Raw genomic sequence first — 27,681 nt, forward strand, 5'->3', positions numbered from 1 at the left:
GGAGGGAGAGAAATAACAGGTTCAAAATATGAAAAATAAATAAATAACTAAATTAAGCAAGACAGAGTGGTTGCAAAGTGGCCAGAATGATTTTATTCACACCCAAACACATAAGCATCACTTTACAGAGTTTGCCAGTGAAGCGCTACTTTTGTTCTCTCGTCTTTCTTTGAACAACATTGTTTTCCCCGGGTGGGTAAGTGCAGCATTCCTGAAGGTACTACAATACCTGGTTAATGGGTGGATTGGAAAACAAAATGTGTACCGTGGCTCTGTGTTCACGGATGTGGTCTTATAAAACCATACTGCTTACGTTTTGTAAGGATATAAGCAATGGACATTGAATTGGGTCCCTTCCGGGCCCTGTAGTCATGTCCTTAACTTTTCAGGCTAAAGCACTCACTGTTTTCTGAATAGTGAGTGTAAAAGCGTTAAGGTTGCTCCTGCTTACATTCCAAATGCTTTACTTAATCTTGCATTCCCTATGAGTGTTTGCTTTTTCCAGGATGTTGTTACTTTTTTTTTTTTTAGACAAAGCAATGAACATGTGCCTCTTGGACGATCAATATTGTATTCATTTGGTTCCTCAGGGAATCTAATCTCACCTGCAGGTAAATTTCAATTAATGAACTTCATTTAACACAATTACGATTGTGTGAGCATTCCTGGGTGCCGTCGGGAGCTAGACGCAACGAGACACCGCGGACGAAGATTTCAAGCCTACAAAGACTGAATTGAAGAGGGTTTATCCCCAACAAGAAGCGAAAAGCTCACGAAGTGCCAAGCTCTCTGGATTAACACACCAGCCTGAGATACATGCTGGCACTCTTGAATGTGCTAAACAGAACCGCCCAGCCCTGAGAAAAACATTCTGAAAATCCTCACGGTCCCCACACGAAGGTCGAAACGCCTCGGCACCCCCCTCACTGAGGCCAAGGGTCTCCCTGTTTGGAACTACATAGATCTTGAAAGACATCTAGTCTACGCTGGATTTAGACAGCCAAGACACGGACTTTGACAGGTTCTCCCTGACCTCATCACTTTGGATCCAGGAATGCTCACACTATCGAGGATATATAAACTAACTAAACCCGATACTTTACAAATACAGTAGGACTTTCAAAAGTAACTAGATGAAGTATCATGTAATTCATGTGATGTATGTCATGTTGTCATGTCATTGCATATAGAGTCTTATGCAAATTGTCCGGAAAAAGTCTTCTATATGTTTGTATAAAGGTTTCTTGTTACAATAAAGAAAACTAACAAAAAGAAAAAGAAAAAATATATTTCTGTTGATAAAATGAGTTTCATGTTTTGGTTTTCTAGAACCAGTGTATGTACGATGGCTCTAACCGCTGTGCACTAAACTAAATTGTGTTAAATGAAGTTCATTCATTGAAACTTACCTGCAGGTGAGATTAGATTCCCTGAGGAACCAAATGAATACAATCTTGATGGTCCAAGAGGCCCATGTTCATTGCTTTGTCTAAACTGATCCCAGCCTCTTTGGTCCTTCATAGAATCACTCCCCCCCTTTTTTGAACTGTTGCTTTTTTTTAGGCAGCATATTACTCTTGTCTAGTGCATAATTTGAATTGAGTCGCATCCAGGTGTTTTTAGGGGGGCACTATTGGGTTGTAGTTGAAGTCAGTGCGAGTTTCTCTCAGTGGGGCAGTATGGTGTTCATTGAAGGAGAGGATGTGGCACTATGGTGAGAGCTGCCGAATTTGGGACTGGGGAAACAGGTTCAGCCTTCAAGCCCAATCCCCCAGACCACTCCCCTGAGGGAGCACATTCCCATGATAGACCTTAGAAGGCCCCGCAAGACCTTAGAAACCCTGGTGTCCTAGCAACAGCAGGTGGACCCTAGCGGTGGCAACTGTGGTTTAACCTTGAAGGCCTGTCCACCACAATCCATACTGAAATTCACCTCCAGTTTTGTGGGCAGGCCCATGAAGCAGCACACCCTAGAACAACAGTAACTCTGTCACTGAGGTCACAGGACCCTTGAGAAGGTCCGGCTCTAAGGCGGTGAGACCCGTGTGACCGCACTGGGAGCTAACTTCGGGTGGGGGGGGTCGTGTTTGCAAGTATATTATGGTTTTTAAAGCACTTGCTGCATCCTTCCTGGCTTCCAGCAATTTTTGACAATAATAAAAATGTCATGCTAACTCTGGTGATTAAGGTTCTTCCTAGAGACAGATCGGAGTTTTGTCTAGTGGAAGTTTTGACTCATGGAAAGGTAGCATCGAAGGTTAATGTGCCTGCTGCAAAGAACATGTACCATGCAGATCACAAAGTGCTCATAATGCAAATAGGTCAGTGGGTCACTGCTTTTGTCACAGAGATCCTTTTGTTACTTGCAGTTTATAAGTTAAAATCCTAACTTAGAACAGTGAGCTATTAACTGTCATTTTAGGGCTACATGCAAACTGCAAGGTATACATTAGAGCATTATGGTTTTTCCCCAGTCTTTGGTTCTCCTGCTGTTGCAAAAGAACTGTTCATTTGGATCGAAATCTATTCTGAGTATTAAAGTGAACTCCCAACCATTGCATTACGTTTTAAATTCTGAGTTTGTGTTTCTCCAGGCCAATTACTATTACACTATACTGCCTAATAGTATGGTTGTCATGTGACTCCTACACCCTGTAGTCCTTTGTCTTATATAACATTTCTTATACAGTGATTTACACATGTATGATTGATTGTCTTTGTGTAATGTGTGTGATATAAAGTGCTCTGAAACCCTACACTGGTATGAGTGGTGCTCTAAATCAAGTTAAATGCATCTGAGAGAGAGAGTGGGGTTATGGAGACTTGAGGGGCACTGATAAAGGGTGGTAGTGAGGGAATCGGAGGTGGTCATTGGGGGGCACCAATAAATATTGTTGCACAGGGCTCCACCAACACTAAAGGCCAGTCTGCCTCACCCATTGGCACCTCCATTGGCTTTGTCTCAGCAGTAGTAGCTGCAACTCACCGGGGATCGGCAATGCAGGATTTGCACGCACATCAAAGTAAGTTTGCAAACTTCGCAGTCTCTCTGCTTCATGCACAAGCACTTTTAACATGCGCTGCCTTCTTTGGGGCCACTGGAATTATGCAGCAATGGAGGACAACATTATGCTGCAGTGTATTAATTATGCAGCAAAAAAAAGGCTGCAGCGTAATTCAGTGTATTTTCTGATATTTGATTATTTTGACATGTCTATACATGCTAACAGTCTCTACAAAGATTTTGCCTTATTACAACCAGTGTAACATACAAATGCAGCAGTGAGAAAAAAGATCAGTCAAGCTTTGCAAAGGGCTGTCCAGTTCGCACAACACAAGTCATATTTTTTTGTAAATTTTGATCCGTTTGAGCTACAAATAATGTATTAGTTACAATTGTCAGATTATGCAGCAGATGATGTATTATGTGGCAAATATGGCAGAGCCATAATTATATAGAAAACATTTGCAAACTAGGATATTTTGCCATTCATGTTTGAACTGCTCTTGTGGAAAAAGGGAGAAGTGCTGAGGACAGAAACTCCGAGACAAATGGCTTGCGATTCCACTTCTAAGGATATTTGGGACATTCTGTGATTGGAAATGTATCCCACTTTGTGAATGCGTTTTAATGTCAATAACTCATAATAAAACTTAAATAATCATGTGTATCCATTGGTTGAATTAAATAACACAATAAACTGTAATTAGCCACTGAAATGCCAAACAAGCACTAACAATTGGGATGTTTTACATTCGTGCCACACCTCTGACACCTCCCACTGATCCTCGGGTTATTCCCGCCCCCTGATTCTCCGCCTACAGTTCCCCAACTTCCCCCCCCCCCCCCCACTTCGACCACTGGCTGTAATGCAGGCGCACAAAGCCCATTGGGCTCAAAGGGCTGGCGTTCGTCTTATTGCAGCCGCACCCGAGTACCTCACAGGTCTTTAAAAGACCATTCACTTGTTAATGAGGCTGTGTTTTGTTTTCACCCATTCTTAGAGCCCCTGCATCTTCACTCAGCCAATTGCTGGAATAATTACCCCCCCCCCCCCCCACAAATTTTAATTTGTCCCCCCCCCCCCAACACCCTGAAATGTGGCTCTAGTTGCGCCTCTGCCGTTACGCCACATCTGCTCCCCATATTTGTATTCCATGTTATAGGGAGAGAGGCTGAGACGGTGCGCTTCTGCACTCCCTATGTTTTTGTTGCATTTATTAATGGTCGTTTTAACGTATTTTGTGAAAAAGGCCTGCTATAAAATGTCACGTCTGAACGATCTGATGGGATGTATGGATAGTGGCACGCTTCTGTCAGCGACTTCAACGCTCTCGGCTTCCCGTAGGTGGCGCTGCAACCCTGATGAGCTCAACCTTTTTTAAAGGGATACGCAGCTGGGTCAGAGCAGGGAAATGAAATTTACAATTCCCAACTCCTCCACGAAGCAGCGCCTGCAGGCACTGGAGGAAAGAGGCGCGTGTCTGGAGGAGGGAGGGTCTCACTAGTGATCACAGGGCAGCAGGCAGAGCTCTGTAAAAGAGTAGCAGCCACCCTGCAGGCAGGAGCAGGAATTAGAGCTCATGCATAGGGCACAGGCAGTAAGCAGCAGTCAGAGAACGGGCAGGCAGGATGCAGCAGACATCAGAGCTCAGGCATGAGGCAGCAGCCGGAACACAAGCAGCAGCAGACATTAGAGCTCATGCATAGAGCACAGGCAGGAAGCAGCCGTCAGAGAACAGGCAGGAAGGAAGCAGCAGGCATCAAAGCTCATGCATAGGGCACAGGCAGTAAGCAGCACTCACCGACAGGCAGGATACAGCAGGCATCACCGTTCAGACATAGAGTATAGGTAGGAAGCAGCAAGGAGACTTCTGGTTGAAGGCAACAATGGAGCTCTTGCAGGGTATAGGAGGCATGAGAGTCCATTCCAGGTCGGGATTTAAGTGGGCCGGGTCCTGCCGGTACTGAACACCGGCAGTTCTAAAAAGATGGTGCTGAGACGGGTCCCTATTGGGCTCTCCATTTTTGCCCTCACCCTCAGGGTGAAAAAAATCTCAACTCTGCAGCAGCACCACCCTTCACTGCCTTTAATGTAACTTCAAAGAGGCTCCTTATAATTCTTTCAGTCTTATCATTTCCTAACTAAAGCATTTTCAATATTATATACAAGGAATCTATAGTTGTTGCTTATTTAGCGTAAGCAACTAACAATCATTGACAAAGCCAATAGTCCTGGCTTGTTGTGGGTGTAATGTTACTTGATGTATTATATGTCTGGATGCAATGACCGAATCCGCAAAATAACAAATGGACTGCACACTATGGTCAGCACAGATTTTTAGCCTAGGTGTTTTAAAGCCACAATCTTAATTATAACTGCCACGCCCCTTTGAGAGACCCCACCCCCAGTTTTTTCATCCCACTAAACCCCTGATTCCAGGAGCAGCGGCCAGAGCTCGGGCAGGAAGCAGCAGGCATCAGAGCTCAGGCATGGAGCCTAAGCAGTAAGAGTCTAGATACTGAGCAGCAGGAGGCCTCAGGCATCTCTGGTGCCGGGCAGCAAACTTCAGAGCTCAGGCCGGAAGCAACAAGGAAAACTCTATCTGTCGCAGCAGGCAGAACTCAGCAGTGAACTTCAGGCAGGCTCGGCCTGTCAGGCAGTCTCCAGCAGGAGGCACCAGGAAGCAGTGGACGTCTACAGGGACATCTTAAGGACTTTGGGGGCCCGGGCCAAATATAATTTGGGCCCCCCTGCTCGGAACAACTCTCAATTTATTATACTTTTTCAGCTCATTCAAACCCTCAGCAACTATGGTCTGATCATTGACATCCCTCTTTGTTGGCCCTCAAAACATAAAGGGGGCCCCAGTCCTTCAGGGTCTTCCCCATTCAGTGCAAAGCCTTTAATTGTTTATGAGATATTGGAGACCTGGGAGGCCCTTTTCATATTGTGCAGGGGGCTCCATAATTTTTGCATTATGCCACTTTTTGGGACTATCCTGAAAGCTTAAGAATTGGGCCCCTAGAAAAGTGGGGGCCCTGGGCCAGAGCCCATTTGGCCCACACCTTAAAACGTCTCTGGGCATCTGAGCCCGGGCAGGGGTCGGTGAGCTTCAGAACTAAGGCAGAATGCAGTGGGTCTGTCACATACACATAATCAGACTTTGGAGTCTGCAGGAGGGAGGGAAGTGGGGCCTGCAGGAAGGGCGACGAGTGTGCAGGAACTACACTGTGACACTCACACTGCAAACTCCACCTCTATTGTGAATTGGATTTATCTTTTATTTGAGGAATTTGAGAACATCTTTTCTGAAAAATTAGTTTTTGTATTTGAATTCATGAATCTGTGTTAATTATTTACTTACAAAGCTAAGAGCTCACTACCAATCATATCTGTTACACATACAATGCATGGTCTCAGTCCTTAATTTGTGAAAAAGTAAGTGTCATGGCTCTCGTCAGCAGGCCAGTGCAGCTTCCAGCACACATCGCCCCTGCTTTGCTGCCAATCACAGTAAAAAAACAACTACTAACCATCACACACCTAGAAGTGTGACAATTCGGATTATTCCAGGCCCCCAAATGTATAAGGATGGCTTGGGTGACAGGTAATATTCATTTTTAATCTATATTGAGTTAATAATTTACTGTTGTTGGGCTCATCTACAAATTAGCCAGACTATGCCACCATGTGGCAGACTATCACAAGTGCTGGTGTTGTCAATTGTGTCCCAGTGCCGAGGACTGGAAACCGCTGCTCAAATTAAGCACTGTATGGTCCACGTCTTTGAATAATACAAGCGCACAGTAGGCCAGATTTGCTGCAGCATTTCCTCCACTCCCACTCAACCTCCAGTCGGGGATCAGAGCCCAAGGTTTACCTTTCTGGTAATTGTAATCTGTAGATATGCATATTAATATTGAACCCACTTGTTATTGTCATATAAGGTGGAGCTTGTCCCCTCACAGTAGTAATATTCAACCCAGTGCTTCTTTGTTATGTTACGCTACGTTATGTGAATTTGTAGAGTGCGGCTAATCAGCCATGAGGGTATCCAGGCGCTGAGTAGGGCAGGCCTGAGGGGAAGGAGTAGATCCCCTATTTTGTCTGGAAGAGCCATGTCTTGAGGTTCCTTCGGAAGTCCATGAGGGAGGGAGAGGTTCTTTCATTAGTATCTATTCTCACACCGTGTGCAGACAGCAGACCTTACTTATTAATTATTACCCAAGCACACTCCACAGCTTTAATTATTAGCTCTTATAAAATGCTTGTTAGTCGCCAAGACTCTCTGCTATTAACCGATGGTGACCCCCTACTTGCTGACACTACTTCTCTGCAGCCCTTGACACTGTCCATGTATTGGAAACACGCATGAGCTTCTCCAACATGGTCCAGCAGCTGTTCATCACCTACCATGTCACCACCACTTCATCCAAAGAGGGAGCTTGAGATCACAGAAATGCCCTGTCTTTTGAGGAGTACGTTAGGGCTCCATTCTGTCCCACATCGTCTTCGACCTCAACATGGCGTCCGTGCTGTCCTACTTGCCGATAGCAGCATCAAGATCTATCAATATACCACCGGCACAGAACTCTACCAGAAAGTCTCCTTGTCTAACGACATTGAGCGACTTAAACCTGCCTCAATCTCATTCACAACTAGATCTGAAATTCAACTCTGCCAAGACTAAATGTTTCTTGTAATCAAATACAAGCCATCTAGAAATGTAATCCTATGTTTCAGAAATGAATCCCTAAGATTTCACCTCTCCATGTGACAATGCAAATTCACTTGGCCTACCAAGTCTACACCTCTGTTCCTTTGACTGGACAGACATTATTCTTTTTCCTTTTCTCGCAGGTGAGAGAGTTACCGATGATGAGAAAGGTGGGCAAACTGGTGAGAACCTACCAGTAGCTCCTCTCGTGACACGCATGTGAGGGGCTCTCTCACCTTTACACAATTATTTGTTATTTACACACACCTTTTCATGTAGAGGGCCTGTTGTAGAGAGTGGACTGATAAACATATGGTTATAAATATAGAATTTTCAAAGGGCATTTGGGGACTGGATAAGACTGGTAATATAACCAGCAAGTGGGTTGAGGTTGCAGCCCCCCTCCTCCTGTTTTACAAAAATAAATTTGTTGTTGACCTCTTCAATGAGGTCTTTTTGTTTATTGTCATTGTTGAGGGGAGGGCGACCTGATTGATGTATTCCCTCTTGAGCTCCTTATTGTAATTTAAGGAGGATATTAACAACAGAATCCAGGTACTACCAGACTAGAACTGCAACAAGGAGCAAACCAGAAGACAGGCCTTCTCCATCTGCACCCCCAAGATCTTGGACATTATTCTCATCAACATATGAACTGGCCCCCTCCCCCTGCAATTCAGAAATGAGGGGATGATTCAAAAGAGAACACTATATCCTACTAGACATTCATCACCCACAAATATTCTGCCCCATTGCAAGTGATCGTGAATGATAACTCTCAGGTTACACCCATTTTCAGGAGTCCATTGCTCTCTAGCCATGACCCTAGTATACAAATGCCCACACGTGACATAAACATGATGTTCACAACCTAAGTTGTTGGTTTCCCCAAGTGATAATCAAGTATTGCTGCATAACTCCCTTTAAGACACAACATCAGTGCTTAATTTGATTCAGTGTTTGCCGGTGGGATCCACCAGCACTTATTTTTGGGGACCGCCACTTATTTAACACACCACATGTTAACCAAGTGCAAGAGAAGGGAAAACACACAGAATGGAAAGACAGAGGAAAAGAAGGACGGCAAAACCTTCACAAAAGGAGAAAACAAATCTGCAAGAGAGGGAAAAAGGATCAGGGAATGTCTGGTAATGAATTAAAGACTACCGGCCTTCATATTCGGCATGCCGAAGCTCAATCGCACCAGCCGCTGGCTTCTGAGCAGAACCTTGGTCACCAAAACTCTTTCTTTTACAAATAAAGCACTGTAACATAGACAACAGGAAGGATCTGACTTTCTTCTACAGGTTGTGGGTGGGTTTGCATCTGTCCCCGTGATTGGCTGATTGCAAAACATCAGGCCTCATGTCATACTTCATCAAAATGATGCATGTGTCAGTGTGACGATGTTGGGCGTATGAATGGGAATGCCAGGAAGAGGGGGGTAGCACTTCCGATTGCTATCCTCCCCCCCTAACCGCACAAAGTCCTTTGGGTACATTCAAGGTATATAGATGTGGAGTTACGAACAGTAAATCTATACTTATCTGGACTCACCTTCTCAATATTGAGGTCCTCAATATTTTTGACACATTATTTGATATTTCTGTTTCTGATATTCTGTTAGTGATCCAGGCTATAAGCAATACCTCGGACGAATGGCCTCTTCAGTGATTAGTGTGGTGACCTCCATCAGCAACATGAACTGCAGGCTCCCGGTGCGACTCTAAGATCATAGAGTTTACATCTGCAAGAGCAGCAGGCAGCAATGGACGAGAAAGGCATAGTGGGCAGAGCTGGAGGGGCAATAAAGAAGGGAAGCAGGCTGGCTGCATAGGAGAGAGGGGGTACGTTTTCACAAAAAGGACAATATCTGTTCACGGAGGAACAGGATTGGCGATTCTATAGGGCGAATAAATGTCGTAGAAGCCCCCGCCAGGTCCCATAACATGGTGTGAATTTTATGGTTCAGGGAAACCTCCAACAGCGAAATGATATTTTGCGTGGATCGAGGAAAATTCTTGGGGGCATATTCTCAAGGACTTATCGCCCAGTTAGCGGCACTTTATCTCAGCCAAAGTGGTGATAAATGTATAGCACCATTCTCAAGCTGGTGATAACAGCCAGTAACACCAGTTTTCCTGCGATGGCCGCCGCAAATAATATTGCCACGGATGATACCGGCAACAAACGCTAATGGTATGCAGAGTAGGCGTTTCCGTGCAAAAAGCTGCGAAAACACCACTTCGCAATATTCACAACGACCAACCAGATTGGCGATAAGATCCCAAAGCACGTGATAAGGCACGTTAGCAGCAGGGATTGAACACCTGCTCCAACCTGGTGTTAAGTTGGAAGAAAACCTGCACCAAAAACAGCAGCCCAGCCCACAGCCACACCAGAAGAACAACAGATGCCATGGAGCTACTGATCATGCACCCCTCCCCCCCAGGACCTCCCGCCTCCCCCCCCAGACTACCACAGAGGCAGCGCAGACAAAGACAGCGGACCTTCAGAAAATGCACCAGCCTCACAGACTTAACACCAGAGGATGGCATTGTCCACTACAGGCTCAAGAGGACAATCATCCTAAGCATCCTGACACTCATTGCTCACAGGCTGACGGTACCAACACAGCGGATAACCAACATCCCTCCGCAGACCAAGCTGCTGACTGTGCTGCACCTGCTGGCCTCTGGCACCTTCCTACCAACAATTGCCAGAGTCGGAGGAGCCTCACAGCCAGCCCTATCCAAATTCCTCACATCTGTCTTGGATGCCATCATCAGCTTGGTACCCTGCTCAGCTCTTCAGGTGCCACCAACTCAGTGCACCACAACTCATGGACCCTTTCCAATAGATGTTTTTTGCTGTGGACAGCTCATGCAACAATGTCACCTCAGGCAGTGGGGAAGACCTGGGACGATGATGGGGAAGATGTGGCAGGTGTGCGGAGGGGTGAAGGCACAGACAATGGGAGGGTAGGAGGCAACAACCAGAAGGCAGCAATGCAGACTGGAGACGGTAGTCCAGCTACACACCAGGTGCTATGATTGAGGTATGTGCTGTGGACTGGGGACGCAACTATGTCACCTCAGGCAGTGGGGAAGATCTGGGACGATGATGGGGAAGATGTGGCAGGTGTAACACACCCTAGTGCAGCTGCAGCAGGAATATCCCGAAGGGACACAATCTTGGACAATTTCCTCACATGAGCACGCTCCGCTCTGGTGCCCCAACCTCAGTGCACTGTGACTCGCCGACCCTTCTGAGTGAATATTGGGTGACCTCTGTACTTGCTCCGGATACCAACATGATGCTTCGCAGTTGTTTCTCTTATGTTGGTGTTTTCTGTTTCCGCTTTACCAGTGAACACTGTTCAAGTTGTTGCCAGCACCAACCACTCCCTGAGGGCTGGCTCACACTCACCCCACACCCATCCAGCAAAGGCATCACTGGTCAGGTGAGCCTGGTAATAAAGAGTGGCTGGGTGCACGTGCCTGTAGCCAGTTCAACTGACTATCGGAGTGTGTCTGTGTGCTCATTACGTATGCATGATGGCCCCGGGCCCTACCACATTACATTCTACGGTGTACATCGGATGCAACCATGTCACCCCAGGCAGTGGGTAAGACCTTGGACATGTAGCTCTGTCGTCCCCCCATTCATACGTAAGAGGAGTGGACTGGGCCGGCGTATGTAAGTCCAGCGTAGGGGTGTGAAGGATTGTCCTGGGGCTCTGGTTGTGGTTCATTGCTGGAAATGTGCAAATGAGTGTGGCTATGTTGCAGTGTGTGTGTCCATTGGTGAGTGTAAGTGGTCTCTGATGGTAATTAGACACCCACGTATGTAATCGAGTTCAGCTGCCATGATTTCGAACCCCACACGCACCTATTCAGCCACCTCCTTCTGGCAGTCTAACACCTGGCCGTGAAATGCAATGCGTGCTTCGGTGTAGTGCTGGGACCCATCTGTGGTGGTGTGTGCTTCCTGCTGTGTGGTCTGTGCAGGGGGTGGGTTGCCGTAGTTGTCAATAAGCTGTTGTAGGGCATCAGTGTTGAAGGTGTGAAGGTCCTCTTCAACATCACTGATGAGTTGTCTGGTCTGCTCTGCAGGAGGTGTTGATTGTCCCTCTGCTATGTGAAGGGGAGATGCATTTTAACATTGTGTTGACATTGACGCATTGTTCATGTTTACGTCGGGACTGCATGACAATGTACATTATAGCTGTTTAGGAGGAGCTGACTATTTGATGCGGGGCAGTGGACATTTGAACTACATCACGGATATGAGGTTGTACACGTACATTTTCATCTCACAGTTTCCTGCTATTCCAGATGTGATTGGCCAGTTTCCACGCACAGGCGGAACCAGTTGTGTCCTTTGTTCTGTAGTGAAAGTGTTGCACTTTGTACCACATTGTCGTCAATGTTGATGTGCTGTTATTGCTATGTGTGTGTGCTGCATTGTGGGTGATTCACCCATGCTGCTCAGATTTTGCTGCCCCTTATCCCTTTCAGGCGGTGTGCCTTTGACTTCTGTGCTTCGACAGTGCTGGCATGTTTCGGACTTGGGTATATTGGGCTCTTGGTCTAGTTGTGACTCTTGGGCATGGTTTGACCGCACATGGGTTGTTGATGTCAGGGGTGGTTTGTGCACGTGGATGTGTCAGAGTGTGGCCTGCTCATTTCCGGATGTGGTCCACACTCAGCCTCATGGCGTGCATAATGTCATGATGATTGGACTGCAGCCATGCTAATCGTCGTGTAGTGTCACTTGCATTGTCGGTGTGGCTCACAAATACGATTCTTTGCTGGGTTACGCACGTGTGCATGTGTTGGTTGTGATATTGGTGATGTGTGGGGTGGGACACCTTCGGGCACATGGTGGACGGGGGCCTACTTGGTGTTTGTATGTGTGCTGCAGTGTGCCACGGGCGTCAGGGACATGATCCAGAGTCATTGTGGGTGTGCACTGTATCCCAACTGATGACTGTTGCCACCATTTTCTCCATGTCATCCAGCTCCTGGTGTGCCGCTAGACCCCCCACCTCCAATCTGCGTTGCTGCTTTCATGTTAGCATCGAGTTTCTTCTTGGTTTTGCCCTTCACATCATTCCGACGCCTCTTGACCTCTTCCATTGTCCTCCTCAACGCTGCAACTGCATTCACATGGTCCAAGATAGTCTGCTATATTTGCGTCTTTGTTGCCAATGACATGTTGGAGGTGACGAACAGTTGTTGGTAGTGTTCTGTCACCTCTGTGATGATGATCCTGTTTTCCTGCGGACTGAACCGCGTCTTCCTCTTCTCCTTGGCCATCCCCGACCTGAGGTTCCTTGCTGGTCGTCTGTGGGGCTTCTGGGATTTGCGTTGTCCTCTTCACTCGGTCCTGGTGCATCCACCAGGACCACCAGGAGAATATCCCCTTGGACTGTTACTGGAATGGGTTTTATGAGTGCTTGAATGAGGTGACTGCGCAAACATTGAGTAGGCGTGTGGCAGATCCTGCATGAAAGTGGAAGTGAGCAACAAGCAACTGGGAGAGAAACGACCATGGTCTGTAGGAAGGAAGGATTTCCTAGAGATGCGAGAGGAGGGAGTGTGCAGGAGGTAGGTAGAAGTCTGCAGGAGAGATGCAGAGTCAGGAATGTGCCGGAGGGAAAGAAAAACACTACAGGAGAGAGGCAGGGTCATGAAGGTGCAGGATGGTGCAAAAACATTGCAGGAGAGAAGCAGGGTCAGGACTGTTCAGGAGGGAGTAAGAGCTCTGCAGGAGAGAGTATGGGTCAGGACTGTGCAGGAGGGAGCAAGAACTCTGCAGGAGAGAGGCTGTGTCAGGACTGTGCAGGAGGGAGCAAGAGCTCTGCAGGAGAGAGGCAGAGTCAGGACTGTGCAGGAGGGAGCAAGAGCTCTGCAAGAGGAAGCTGGGTCAGGACTGTGCAGGAGGGAGCAAGAACTCTTCAGGAGAGAAGGGGGGTCAGGGCTGTGCAGAAGGGAGCAAGAACTCTGCAGGAGAGAGGCCAGGTCAGGACTGTGCAGGAGGGAGCAAGAGCTCTGCAGGAGAGATGCCGGGTCAGGACTGTGTAGGAGGGAGCAAGAGCTCTGCAGGAGAGAGGCAGGATCAGGACTGTGCAGGAGGGAGAAAGAGCTCTGCAAAAGAGAAGCCCGGTCAGGACTGTGCAGGAGGGAGCAATAACTCTGCAGGAGAGAAGGGGGGTCAGGACTGTGCAGGAGGGAGCAAGAACTCTGCAGGAGAGAGGCAGGGTCAGGACTGTGCAGGAGGGAGCAAGACCTCTGCAGGAGAGAGGCTGGGTCAGGACTGTGCAGGAGGGAGCAATAACTCTGCAGGAGAGAGGCCGAGTCAGGACTGTGCAGGAGGGAACAAGAGCTCTGCAGGAGAGAGGCTGGGTCAGGACTGTGCAGGAGGGAGCAATAACTCTGCAGGAGAGAGGCCGGGTCAGGACTGTGCAGGAGGGAACAAGAGCTCTGCAGGAGAGAGGCAGGGGCAGGACTGTGCAGGACGGAGAAAGAACTATGCAGGAGAGGCAGGGTTGGGTCTATGCAGGAGGGAGCAAGAACTCTGCAGGAGAGAAGGGGGTCAGGACTGTGCAGGAGGGAGCAAGAACTCTGCAGGAGAGAGGCCGGGTCAGGACTGTGCAGGAGGGAGCAAGAGCTCTGCAGGAGAGAGGCTGGGTTAGGACTGTGCAGGAGGGAGCAATAACTCTGCAGGAGAGAGGCCGGGTCAGGACTGTGCAGGAGGGAACAAGAGCTCTGCAGGAGAGAGGCAGGGGCAGAACTGTGCAGGATGGAGAAAGAACTCTGCAGGAGAGGCAGGGTTGGGACTATGCAGGAGGGAACAAGAACTCTGCAGGAGAGAAGGGGGGTCAGGACTGTGCAGGAGGGAGCAAGAACTCTGCAGGAGAGAAGGGGACTAGTACTGTGCAGGAGCGGGCAAGAACTCTGCAGGAGAGAGGCAGGGTCAGGACTATGCAGGAGATACAAGAATGCTGCAGGAGAGATGTGGGGTCAGGACTGTGCAGGATGGAGAAAGAGCTCTGCAGGAGAGAGGCTGGGTCAGGACTGTGCAGGAGGGAGCAAGAACTCTGCAGGAGAGAAGGGGTCAGTACTGTGCAGGAGGGAGCAAGAACTCTGCAGGAGAGAAGGGGGGTCAGGACTGTGCAGGAGGGAGCAAGACCTCTGCAGGAGAGAGGCTGGGTCAGGACTGTGCAGGAGGGAGCAATAACTCTGCAGGAGAGAGGCCGAGTCAGGACTGTGCAGGAGGGAACAAGAGCTCTGCAGGAGAGAGGCAGGGGCAGGACTGTGCAGGACGGAGAAAGAACTATGCAGGAGAGGCAGGGTTGGGTCTATGCAGGAGGGAGCAAGAACTCTGCAGGAGAGAAGGGGGGTAAGGATTGTGCAGGAGGGAGCAAGAACTCTGCAGGAGAGAGGCTGGGTCAGGACTGTGCAGGAGGGAGCAATAACTCTGCAGGAGAGAGGCCGGGTCAGGACTGTGCAGGAGGGAACAAGAGCTCTGCAGGAGAGAGGCAGGGGCAGAACTGTGCAGGACGAAGAAAGAACTATGCAGGAGAGGCAGGGTTGGGTCTATGCAGGAGGGAGCAAGAACTCTGCAGGAGAGAAGGGGGGTCAGGACTGTGCAGGAGGAAGCAAGAACTCTGCAGGATAGAGGCCGGGTCAGGACTGTGCAGGAGGGAGCAAGAGCTCTGCAGGAGAGAGGCTGGGTCAGGACTGTGCAGGAGGGAGCAATAACTCTGCAGGAGAGAGGCTGGGTCAGGACTGTGCAGGAGGGAACAAGAGCTCTGCAGGAGAGAGGCAGGGGCAGAACTGTGCAGGACGGAGAAAGAACTCTGCAGGAGAGGCAGGGTTGGGACTATGCAGTAGGGAACAAGAACTCTGCAGGAGAGAAGGGGGGTCAGGACTGTGCAGGAGGGAGCAAGAACTCTGCAGGAGAGAAGGGGACTAGTACTGTGCAGGAGCGGGCAAGAACTCTGCAGGAGAGAGGCAGGGTCAGGACTATGCAGGAGATACAAGAACCCTGCAGGAGAGATGTGGGGTCAGGACTGTGCAGGAGGGAGCAAGAGCTCTGAGGAGAGAGGCGGGTCAGGGCTGTGCAGGATGGAGAAAGAGCTCTGCAGGAGAGAGGCAGGGTCGGGACTATGCAGGAGGGAGCAAGAACTCTGCAGGAGAGAAGGGGGTCAGTACTGTGCAGGAGGGAGCAAGAACTCTGCAGGAGAGAAGGGGGGTCAGGACTGTGCAGGAGGGAGCAAGAACTCTGCAGGAGAGAAGGGGGGGTCAGGACTGTGCAGGAGGGAGCAAGAGCTCTGCAGGAGAGAGGCAGGGTCAGGACTATGCAGGAGGTACAAGAATGCTGCAGGAGAGAAGTGGGTCAGGACTGTGCAGGAGGAAGCAAGAACTCTGCAGGAGAGAGGCAGGGTCAGGACTATGCAGGAGGTACAAGAACGCTGCAGGAGAGAAGTGGGGTCAGGACTATGCAGGAGGGAGCAAGAACTCTGCAGGATGGAAGGGGGGTCAGTACTGCGCAGGAGGGAGCAAGAACTCTGCAGGAGAGAGGCAGGGGAAGGACTGTGCAGGGGGGAGCAAGAACTCTGCAGGAGAGAAGGGGACGAGTACTGTGCAGGAGCGGGCAAGAACTCTGCAGGAGAGAGGCAGGGTCAGGACTATGCAGGAGATACAAGAACGCTGCAGGAGAGATGTGGGGTCAGGACTGTGCAGGAGGGAGCAAGAGCTCTGAGGAGAGAGGCGGGTCAGAGCTGTGCAGGAGGGAGCAAGAACTCTGCAGGAGAGAGGCAGGGTCAGGACTATGCAGGAGATACAAGAACGCTGCAGGAGAGATGTGGGGTCAGGACTGTGCAGGAAGGAGCAAGAGCTCTGAGGAGAGAGGCAGGGGCAGGGGCAGGACTGTGCAGGACAGAGAAAGAACTATGCAGGAGAGGCAGGGTTGGGACTATGCAGGAGGGAGCAAGAACTCTGCTGGAGAGAAGGGGGGGTCGGGACTATGCAGAAGGGAGCAAGAACTCTGCAGGAGAGAAGGGGGTCAGTACTGTGCAGGAGGGAGCAAGAGCTCTGCAGGAGAGAGGCAGGGGAAGGACTGTGCAGGAGGGAGCAAGAGCTCTGCAGGAGAGAGGCAGGGTCAGGACTATGCAGGAGGTACAAGAACGCTGCAGGAGAGAAGTGGGGTAAGGACTGTGCAGGAGGAAGCAAGAACTCTGCAGGAGGGGGCAAGAACTCTGCAGGAGAGAGGCAGGGTCAGGACTATGCAGGAGGTACAAGAACGCTGCAGGAGAGAAGTGGGGTCAGGACTGTGCAGGAGGGAGCAAGAGCTCTGAGGAGAGAGGCGGGTCAGGGCTGTGCAGGAGGGAGCAAGAACTCTGCAGGAGAGAAGGGGGGTCAGGACTATGCAGGAGGTACACGATCTCTGCAGGAGAGAAGGGGGTCAGGACTGTGCAGGAGGGAGCAAGAGCTCTGCAGGAGAGAAGGGGGGTCTGGTATGTGCAGGAGGGAGCAAGAACTCTGCAGGAGAGAGGCAGGGTCAGGACTGTGCAGGAGGGAGCAAGAACTCTGCATGAGAGAGGCAGGGTCAGGACTATGCAGGAGGTACAAGAACTCTGCAGGAGATAAGGAGGGTCAGGACTGTGCAGGGCGGAGCAAGAACTCTGCAGGAGAGAAGGGGGGTCAGGACTGTGCAGGAGGGAGCAAGAACTCTGCAGGAGAGAAGGGGGGGTCAGGACTGTGCAGGAGGGAGTAAGAGCTCTGCAGGAGAGAGGCAGGGTCAGGACTATGCAGGAGGTACAAGAACGCTGCAGGAGAGAAGTGGGTCAGGACTGTGCAGGAGGAAGCAAGAACTCTGCAGGAGAGAGGCAGGGTCAGGACTATGCAGGAGGTACAAGAACGCTGCAGGAGAGAAGGGGGTCAGTACTGTGCAGGAGGGAGCAAGAACTCTGCAGGAGAGAAGGGGGGTCAGGACTGTGCAGGAGGGAGCAAGAACTCTGCAGGAGAGAGGCAGGGTCAGGACTATGCAGGAGGTACAAGAACTCTGCAGGAGAGAAGGGGGTCAGTACTGTGCAGGAGGGAGCAAGAACTCTGCAGGAGAGAAGGGGGGTCAGGACTGTGCAGGAGGGAGCAAGAACTCTGCAGGAGAGAAGGGGGGGTCAGGACTGTGCAGGAGGGAGCAAGAGCTCTGCAGGAGAGAGGCAGGGTCAGGACTATGCAGGAGGTACAAGAACGCTGCAGGAGAGAAGTGGGTCAGGACTGTGCAGGAGGAAGCAAGAACTCTGCAGGAGAGAGGCAGGGTCAGGACTCTGCAGGAGAGAGTCGGGGTCAGGACTGTGCAGGAGGGAGCAAGAACTCTGCAGGAGAGAAGGGGGGTCAGAACTGTGCAGGAGGGAGCAAGAACTATGCAGGAGAGAGGCAGGGTCGGGACTATGCAGGAGAGAGTCGGGGCAGGACTGTGCAGGAGGGAGCAAGAACTCTGCAGGAGAGAAGGGGGGTCAGAACTGTGCAGGAGGGAGCAAGAACTCTGCAGGAGAGAGGCAGGGTCGGGACTATGCAGGAGAGAGGCAGGGTCGGGACTATGCAGGAGGTACAAGAACTCTGCAGGAGAGAAATGTAAATGTTGTAGACTTGTAAAACGCACAGCTACCCCAGCAATGGGTCGTCCCGGCGCTGTAGACCGCTGGGGAACCTGTCCTGGCTATCCCTGTGAGATGGTCCCTTTCTGGGTATCTCCAAGGTGAAACCAGGCATCCCCGGCGTCTGTGGGGGGCCGTTGTAGAGATGAGGCAAGCTTAATGCCCAGAGTTGCCGAGTGTGTTCCTGGTTAGAGTAGGTACCGAGGAGAGAATTATCGAGTCCGTTTTGACCCTGGTCCACGACCCTGCCGCGTCGGGAATTGAACCCTGGTCCCTGGCCGATTCTCTGCTTACAGGTCTGCCGCCTCTAACTAGTGAGCCACACCTCTCCAGTCAGGACTGTGCAGGAGGGAGAAAGAACTCTGCAGGAGAGAGGAAGGGTCAGGACTGTGCAGGAGGGAACAAAAACTCTGCAGGAGAGAGGCAGGGTCAGGAATCTGCAGGAGAGAGGAAGGGTCAGGACTGTGCAGGAGGGGACAAAAACTCCACAGGAGAGAGGCAGGGTCAGGAATCTGCAGGAGAGAGGCAGGGGCAGGACTGAGCAGGAGGGAGCAAGAGCTCTGGAGGAGAGAGGCAGGGTCGGGACTCTGCAGGAGAGAGGCAGGGTCAGGAGGACTATGCAGGGCGGAGCAAGAACTCCGCAGGAGAGAGGCAGGGTCAGGAATCTGCAGGAGAGAGGCAGGGTCAGGAGGACTATGCAGGGCAGAGGAAGAACTCCTGCAGAAGGCGAGATGGTACGGCGCGGAAAGAGAGCAGGAACGCTGCAAGAGGGGAGATGGTACTGTGCGGGAGGAAGAAGAGAGCAGGAACGCTGCAGGAGGGGAGATGGTACGGCACAAGGAGGGAGCAGGAACGCTGCAGGAGGGAAAATGGTATTGTGCAGGAAGAGAAGAGAGCAGGAATGCTGCGGGGGGAGATGGTACGGGGCGGAAAGAGAGCAGGAACGCTGCAGGAGGGGAGCAGGAACGCTGCAGGAGGGGAGATGGTACTGGGCGGGAAGAGAGCAGGAACGCTTCAGAAGGGGAGATGGTAGTGGGCGGGAAGAGAGCAGGAACGCTGCAGGAGGGGAGCAGGAGCGCTGCAGAAGGGGAGATGGTACTAGGCGGGAAGAGAGCAGGAACGCTGTAGGAGGGGAGCAGGAACGCTGCAGGAGGGGAGCAGGAACGCTGCTGGAGGGGGGTGGTACGGTCAGACCACGAACGGGGCCTGGGAGAAGAGCCGCAATTGTGCAGGAGGGGCGCAGGTACAGTATATGAAGTGCGAGAGAACTGTGCAGTAGGGGAGAGGAAACTGAGGGAGAGGCGCGGCACCAGCACTAGATAGGTACGGGGTAGCGACAAGGCAGGAGCTGGGCAGGAGGACAGCAGGGAGAGTGCTGCTGGGAAGGGGGGCATCTTCATAAGAAGTGCATGGCAGAAAGAGACCCCCCACCTTCATAAATTCCATATTTGTGTTTGGTCTGATTTTACCGGTTTGTATAGTCCCAATTCCTATTAATTGCATTTCAATCCCCTCGGAATGTATTCACCCATTTCTTGTTTTAGATTTCCATTTTCTGCTTTTTTTCTTCCTGTCTCCAACTTTGTACGCGTTCATCAGTTTCGCCTTTCTCTGTCATTCCCTCCGTTGTCTCCTTCCTTCAGTTCATAATATTTACTTCTGCATTCATTCCGCTACTCCTTTGCAATTCATTCTTGCCTCTTAACCGAGTCTTCTTTTTATCTTTCTTTTTCACTGCCCTCCCAATGTATCCCTCTTTTCTTTGACTCTCTCTTAAACATCGCCTGACATTCCTGTATTCATCCCTCCCCTTCTTTGTCCCACTCTCTAACTTTCTTTCTTCCTCTCTCTTTCCCTCTCCCCCCTTGACTCTCTTTTCTCTTTCTTTCTTGCTTTCCTTCTTACATTGTCAGTTCCTTCTTTCCTCCCCCGCCCCTCCCTCTCCGAGAGACACGAGCCTGCAGGTACACTGCCCACACGCCAGGAAGGCACCAGGATGTGACCCTCGGAACAGCAGCATCAGCGGGCCGTGCCCCCTCCCCACCCGTGGGCCGCATCATGTGGCACAAGACAAGGGGCAGGACTTGGTGCCACCTCCATATCAGCCGCATCTGAGTCCCTCGGTCTGGGAGCAGAGCAGACACCCGCCGCGGAGGAGCTGCAGCGCGTCCAGACACCGGAGGGACAGGAATAGCGCAGCCGCTGGATTCACTGCCCGGGGACTGTCCCAGCCTTGGAGCACCCGCGAGCGTGTCTGTTCCCTGTTGCCCGCGGGGCGTGAACAGCCCTCAGCCGAAGTAGTGCCAAGGGGTCTGGGATCTGCGGCAGGGGTGCCACCCTTCATGAACTGCCCTGGGATGCTGCCTGCCCCGGAGTGCCCTTCACCTCCTGCCCTGAAGCTGAGGGTGCCAGGGACGGTGCTCCGGGGTCTGCCCCGACTGTAGGACTCAGCAGTGTGCTGTCCTGGAGCCTCCACTATGCAGTCCAAGACGATACCCTGGATAGTGCTGCTGGGCTGGGCATCGTGGGCGCATAGCGTGGCAGGTAAGGGGCGACGGGCGCCTGGCACACATAAACCCGTGCCACCAACTCTCCACGTAAACAACAACTGTCAGAGCCCGGTCACTTCGCCATGTCCACAGTCTTACTTTGTCTCTTTATTTACTTTCTCTTCTCTTCTCATCTTTCTTTCTTCTGTCTTGTGTTTTTTCTTCTGATCTTTCTTCTGATCTTTCTTTCTATCGTTCTCTTTGTTCCTGTCTCTGTTTCTCTTTGTTCCTGTTTCCTTTTGCTTACTTTCTATTTTTTCTTCTGTTTTGTCTTTCCTTCCCTTTGCTTTGTTTAGTTCTTTCTTTCTTCATTGCCTTTGTTTTAAAAAAAAAAAATCTTCTTTCATTCCTTATTGTTCTCTCAGTTTTATTGCGGTAGCTTGTCTTCTTTCCCTTTTCTTTCCTTTATTCCATGTGTCTTTCTTTCTTATGTCTTGTCTTCTTTTCTTTCGTGCTGGAATGAAGTGCGCTGGATTGTTGGTAGGTGGTGGGGTACAGCTGAAGGATGTGGGTTCCTCAGGCTTGAGTGTCACACTGACCTATGCAAATTGATTTGAAGGTGATACATCTGGCCAAAGGCCGCCCTGTATAGACTGAATTATCGGAGGAATGAGTAACCGGACATTAAAGTTGCACTTTGAATTCTATAGCTTATAAATCTGTATGGCACGCTCCGAGGAGTAAAGTATAGTGTCGTTGGCAGAGCGCTGGACTGGTGGTGGGTGGTACCTTGAGGAGGAATCCTAGGTAAGGGTGGTTTGGCCTCAGCATCTCATCACATAAGATGCTCGCTTGGTGTCTTGGTTCACTTGAAGCATCAGGCAGAGGTTTAAATCCAAGTTCACACCTAGGGTCCTTACCTGGGGTGATGGTTTGGGTGCAGCACTTCCTTCCTTTGGCCAGTGGTCGATGGGTGATAGGGGCATCTGTTGGTCTTTAGCTTGGACTGCACAGGAGTCCAGCTCTGATGACCTTTGAAGTTTTAGATCAATCAATCAATCAATCAATCAATCATAGCATTTCTAAAGCGCGCTACATACCCATGAGGGTCTCAAGGCGCTGGGGGGTGCTCCTACTGCTCGAAAAGCCAGGTCTTGAGGAGTCTTCTGAAAGTCAGCAGGTCTTGGGTCTGCCGTAGGTGGATGGGGAGGGTGTTCCAGGTCTTGGCGGCGAGGTGGGAGAACGATCTGCCGCCGGAGGCCGCTCTTTGGATGCGGGGGACTGTGGCGAGGGTGAGGTCGGTGGAGTGGAGCTGGCGTGTGGGGGTGTAGAAGCTGAGTCGTCTGTTGAGGTATGCTGGTCCGGTGTTGTGGAGTGCCTTGTGTGTGTGGGTGAGGAGTTTGAAGGTTATCCTCTTGTTGACGGGGAGCCAGTGCAGGTCTCTCAGGTGGGGTGTGATGTGGCTGCGGCGAGGGATGTCGAGGATCAGGCCTGCAGAGGCGTTCTGGATGCGTTGAAGCCGTTTCAGGAGTTTGGCCGAGGCTCCTGCGTAGAGGGCGTTTCCGTAGTCCAACCTGCTGCTGACGAGGGCCTGGGTGGCCGTTTGTGTCTAATCCAGATAGCTGTAGCAAATCAGTTTGAAGCAGGTGCTAGCGCCAGCAGTGATCTGAGAAGCACCTTAAGGTGGAGGAGGGTGGTAGTGCATCCTTGTGACATTCCAGGGTTCATGGGATAAAGGTCAGAGTGCAGGCTGCTAGAGGTCGAATGAGAGATCTATCAGTCAAGAAGGAGTCGGTCCAGTGGACAACTAGCTCATTGATTCAAGCCTCGGAGCCGAGTAGCACAGGATGGTCAGCCATTATAACACAGCAGATAGTCCCTAGACCGGACGTGCAACGCCCATTGGGCTCAAAGGGCTGCAGTCCCCCCCCACCCCGTCGTGTGTGTCAGCCCGGGCTGAGACAGCTTCCCGGGTTGGCGACCGTCTTATTGCACCACTTTTTAGAGCCCCTGCATCCCCACTCTGCCCACTGCTGGAAAAATTAGCCCCACCCCCCAAATTTTTCTTAGCCCCCCCCACCCGCAATTTGGCTCTAGTTGCACCTCTGCCCTAGAGTGATGCTGTCTCAGTTGAGACAACCAGTAATATCCTCTGTTGCAATTAGCACTCATTCAGTTCTCCGATTGGGCCAAATCTGGTTTGGATTTCAGAGAGGTCATTCTCCCAGTGCTGAATCTGTATAATTATTATTTTTTTTTTAAAGGGCCGGGGCCCTCGTCAGGAGGGGACTACCGCTTGCACCACCTACTTCCTCTGTCAGCGCCGCCGAGGACAGTACCAACATAACTACTAACCACCACCATCACTAGTTCAGGCCCCATAGCTATAAAAATAGCTAGGCCAGCAGGAATGAGTCCCTTTTAATGTATATTGAATTAATAAACAACGGTTTCTGTGCTCATTTCTAAATTAGACAGACAGCGCCACCATGTGGCAGACTGTCATAAGTGGCTGTGTTGACAACTAATTCCAGGCACCGAGCACAGGAACCCACCGGCTTAAATTAAGCACTGTATTCTCCTCAACATAGAATGATCGCTGTACATAGGCTGCTCTTTCAGTCCAGCTGCCTAGGAGAGGACCAATGCAAATTGGGCAAAAGTTAGACAGTATTTAGTCAAATCCTGTGTGTTTTTTTTACTATAGGCTTCATGTGGGCAGTTTTCAGTTCTTGCAGGATAAGGCTACTCTGCAGCGAGTCGTCGAAGGCTCTGTTTTATTTACACAGGGCAACACTACCACACAAAGGCATCAAGGCGCTAAGACAAGAATCAAAACAATGAAGAACAAGCATTTGCAGTGCAATAGGTCTCGCATTTGGGAGAGTTTAAGCTATTGGCATTGTAAATGACAATGACTTTAATGTATCTGTTTCGATAATTAACACATACATAAAATGCATTCTCATGTAAAATGCCAATAGCTCAAAATCTTGTAAATGTGAGAACTATTCAAAGAAGCAGTTATCATTGTCCCGGGCTGTTTAGAAAGTGAAAGCGCGCATGGCGTGCTTAATGTTGCAGGAAAGCTTGTCGTGCCCGCAGTAGAAGAAACTATTTAAAGAAAATAGTGCTTACAGACTAAAAAAAGAATCATTATATAAAAACCAAAGTAAAAGGTCTAGTCCTCATGGGAGGTTACGAATAAAGACAAGGCGGGACTAAGGAGGGACTAACAAGCCTAATAACGAATCAGAAGCCAGCATTTACGAAGGACAATGACATAAGCCATTGACAAATATGGGCGGAGAGTGGGTGGGGCTTCAAGTCCATACTCCAATACAGCATGCCTCGCAGAGCAGCACATGCGCCGCCAGCCTCGACCTAAAAACACAGACGGCGACTAGGCAGGAGAATGAGGTCAACAGAAAAGTCACGCGTTTAAAGCCACAAAGAGAAATGTCTGCTGCAGATCCAGAAGGAGGTCAGTCTAGAGTCTGGACCCTGAGACCTGTACAATTCTACCTCCATCACGTCTCTTGCTAAAGCACAGGGCAGTCAGCAACCTAACAAAAATGAATTGTGTCCTCATGTAACGAAACTGATGCTCATGTAAAGCGCTCTGATACCCGATGTCTCGGGTCTAGATCGCGCTATATAAAACTCTAAAAACAAAAACAAACATAGGGTTTAAACCAGGGCTTGAGTCGGGGGTACACACAGGTACACGGCGTCCCCCCACTCTTTTCACAGGGTAGACGCCGTCCCCCCTGCCAAGAAGCTCGGCCACACAGAAATATGCTGAACGTGTCCCGGTGTAATTTTCAGACACCGGGACACGTTCAGCACGTGACGTCATGAGGGCATTTGCATATTGTCAGTTCCCCCCACTTCTTTTTATAGGACTTGTGCCCTGGTGTAAACTAAAGGTGCTGCTTCCCTGCTTTCTCCCTTACTCACTGTTTACTTTTTTCGTTCTCTTCTTTCTCCCATTTCTGCAGTCCTCCCTCGCTTGTTTCTGGACAAATCTGATGGGGAAAAATAAACCTTGGCCCCCCCAAAATTAGTACCAATGCCTATCACCACAACCAACATCACAACTTAAGCAATGAGGACCTGTAGGCGGATGTAGGATTCAACTTTGAGCAGAGACGTCATCATTGCAACGCAGACAGGGATATAACATTAGGAAAACAATTCTCGAGTCTTATCTCTAGAGCTTAGACGGTCAGTCACCAGACGCGGCTAGAGCGCCCCCTTCAGTTTGTTGTCATTTCTTTTATCTCATTATAGCTTCTTCTTATTTGCAGCAGGCCAGCTTTTACTTCCCGTCTTTCGTTTTATCGCTCATTCAACTTTCCTTTTCTGTTTGGCCATTTAGTTACTCTTTCTGTCACGTCCTTCTTTCTGAGTGGGCTCGTGCTCAAGTGACCTAGTTGTCAATGGAACTGTGAATGCGGAGTCCAAATCTGGTTTCCACACTTCACCAGATGAGTTAATCCCCACAAAATCAGTTTATCTTTGGGGTTCTGTCCCTGGCACTATGTGCATGTCTCTCACTCATTATGTCTTCAGATATCTTCTCTCCGTTGTTGCTTGTCCCACGCCTTCGCTTCATCTTTTCTCTCTGTCCTACGTCACCTCCTTTCCTCCCAGTGCCTGCTATTTCCAAATGCAATCCCGGCGTATGATGTGCATCGTTTTCCTTTCACGTTACATAAACCCACGGGCTGACAGCTGCACTCGATGGTTGTCTGCGAGGGTTCAAGCGGAGGTCAGCGCGTGTCTGCCACAGATCACACATGGTGCGAAAGGAAGGGCGCTCTTCGGACTCTTTCAACAGCCAGCTGGACGGAGGGGAGGAGGAGCTTGCGCTGCACGAGCTGGGTCTGTGCTCTGAAGATGTGATCAGAGAGGCACTTTTCCAATAAGCCGAGGTTATCCCAGGTCACCTGTGCCTGGCTCTGACAATGCCCTTAGCAGCTGGCCCCGGCTGCGCCTGCCTCTGTGTTACATGAGATGGCGCCGCGATCACATGTGAGTAACACGCCTGGTTATTATACATGATGGTTTGCCGCTTGTTTGGCAGGAAATCAATGGAGTGGGAGAAGGAGCGATCCTTTTACGCAGCCGTTCAGCAACCCGTCAAGAATAATGCGCAATAAATTAGTCTGGGATCAGCGCGTGCCACAGTGCATTAAGGCAGCACTTTGGACTAGACGTGCTGTGATAGCAGCACTCAGAGGCTGTAAAATACACAGAGACAGCTGTGTCAGGCCTGGCCTCCCAGGGCCTCTCAAGTCTTACCCATACAGTAGAGGCTGGCCTCTCAGGGCTTCTCGAGTCTTACCCATACAGCAGAGGCTGGCCTCTCAGGGCCTCTCAAGTCTTACCCATACAGTAGAGGCTGGCCTCTCAGGGCTTCTCGAGTCTTGCCCATACAGCAGAGGCTGGCCTCTCAGGGCCTCTCAAGGCTTACACATACCCTCTGGTCCCGGTTGTGAACATATCTACAGATCTCAGAGACTCTCCAGGCCTCTTGCTATCACCCCGAATCCGGTCAGAATCTGGCCAGTTTATGTACAGGCCTCGGCCTCTTTGCACCTTTACCCTGTCACTCATGGGTTAATCTGGTCTTATATCTCTATGTTCCTATCTTCCCTGTCTGACATCTCTAGCCCTCAACTATGTCACAATACCTGTAGGTCCTGCCACTCCGTCTGAAGAGCCTGGCATCGCGAAAGGTCACCATGTCTGTAGAGCCTGGCACAGGGCCGGCTTTAGCGCTGGTGGCGCCCTGTGCGACATTGTTTGTTGGCGCCCCCCAATGACCACCTTTGTCAGGGATTCCCTCACTACCACCCTTCAACAAGGCCCCTCAACTCTCCATAACTACTCTCTCACACATGCATTAAATTCGTTTTATAGCGCCACTCATACCAGTTTAGTCAGACCCTTTTACATAACAAATATTACACTGAGACAATCAATCCAGTGGCGTAGCTAGCCCTCTGGCTGCCCGTGGCGGTCACTGCATTTGCTACACCGCGGCGGCCGATTGAAAGAGTGGGGGGTATTTCCGCACCGAGAAGACAGGTAAGAGTGGGGGGAGGCCGCTGCCACCAAAGCTTGTGCCGCCTGGTGTGGACCGCCCCCACCTCCCCCCCCTTGCTATACCACTGAATCAATTATACGTGTGTAAATCAGTGTATGGGAAACATTGCATAAGACAGAGGACTTCAAAGGAGTCATGTTATCCATACTCGTAGGCAGTATAGTTTAAGAGTGCTTGGTCTGGAGAAGCAGAAACTTCGAATATAAAACTTAGCACCGTGGTTGGCGGTTCTCTTTAATAATAAGAATTGGTTTCTGCCCAAATGAACCCATTTTGCAACATTAGGATAATGAAAGACCAGGGAAAAATCATAACGCTGCAATCTATACCTTGTAGTTTGCATGCAGCTGTTTGATGACGGTTAATAGCTCCTTCTTCTACATTAGGATTTGAACTTACAAACTGCAAGTAACAATAGATCTCTTTGACAAAAGCAGTAACCTACGGACTTATTTACATTATAGGCTCTTTGTGATGTGCATGGTACATGTTCTTTGCAGCAGGCATCTTAACCCTCTGTGCTACCTTACGATGAATCAAAACTTCCACTTGACAAAGCTCCAATGTCTCTCGCTCCAGAAAATATATTAATCACTGGAGTTACCTTGACATGTTTATTGTTGCATGGAAATTGCTGGAAGGAAATAATGCAGCAGCAGGTGCTTTTAAAACCATAAGATATGTTG

At 50.2% G+C, this 27,681-nt stretch overlaps 2 protein-coding genes across 5 annotated transcripts in view; one reads left to right on the plus strand and one right to left on the minus strand.

Moving 5' to 3' along the window:
* Positions 1-27,681, minus strand: part of UROC1 (urocanate hydratase 1) — a 424,295-nt gene that overhangs the window by 303,419 nt on the left and 93,195 nt on the right. The gene's annotated exons all lie outside the window — the stretch shown is intronic.
* The window catches only part of LOC146797419 (netrin-4-like), a 311,780-nt gene continuing 304,467 nt past the window's right edge, over positions 20,369-27,681 (plus strand). Inside the window, exon 1 of the mRNA XM_085624438.1 lies at positions 20,369-20,935. Within this exon, the coding sequence (XP_085480564.1) occupies positions 20,869-20,935 (67 nt within the window). The 5' untranslated portion in view covers positions 20,369-20,868. The remainder of the gene's footprint in view (positions 20,936-27,681) is intronic.

Source organism: Triturus cristatus, chromosome 9 (genome assembly GCF_964204655.1).
Source record: "Triturus cristatus chromosome 9, aTriCri1.1, whole genome shotgun sequence".
NCBI lineage: Eukaryota > Metazoa > Chordata > Amphibia > Caudata > Salamandridae > Triturus > Triturus cristatus.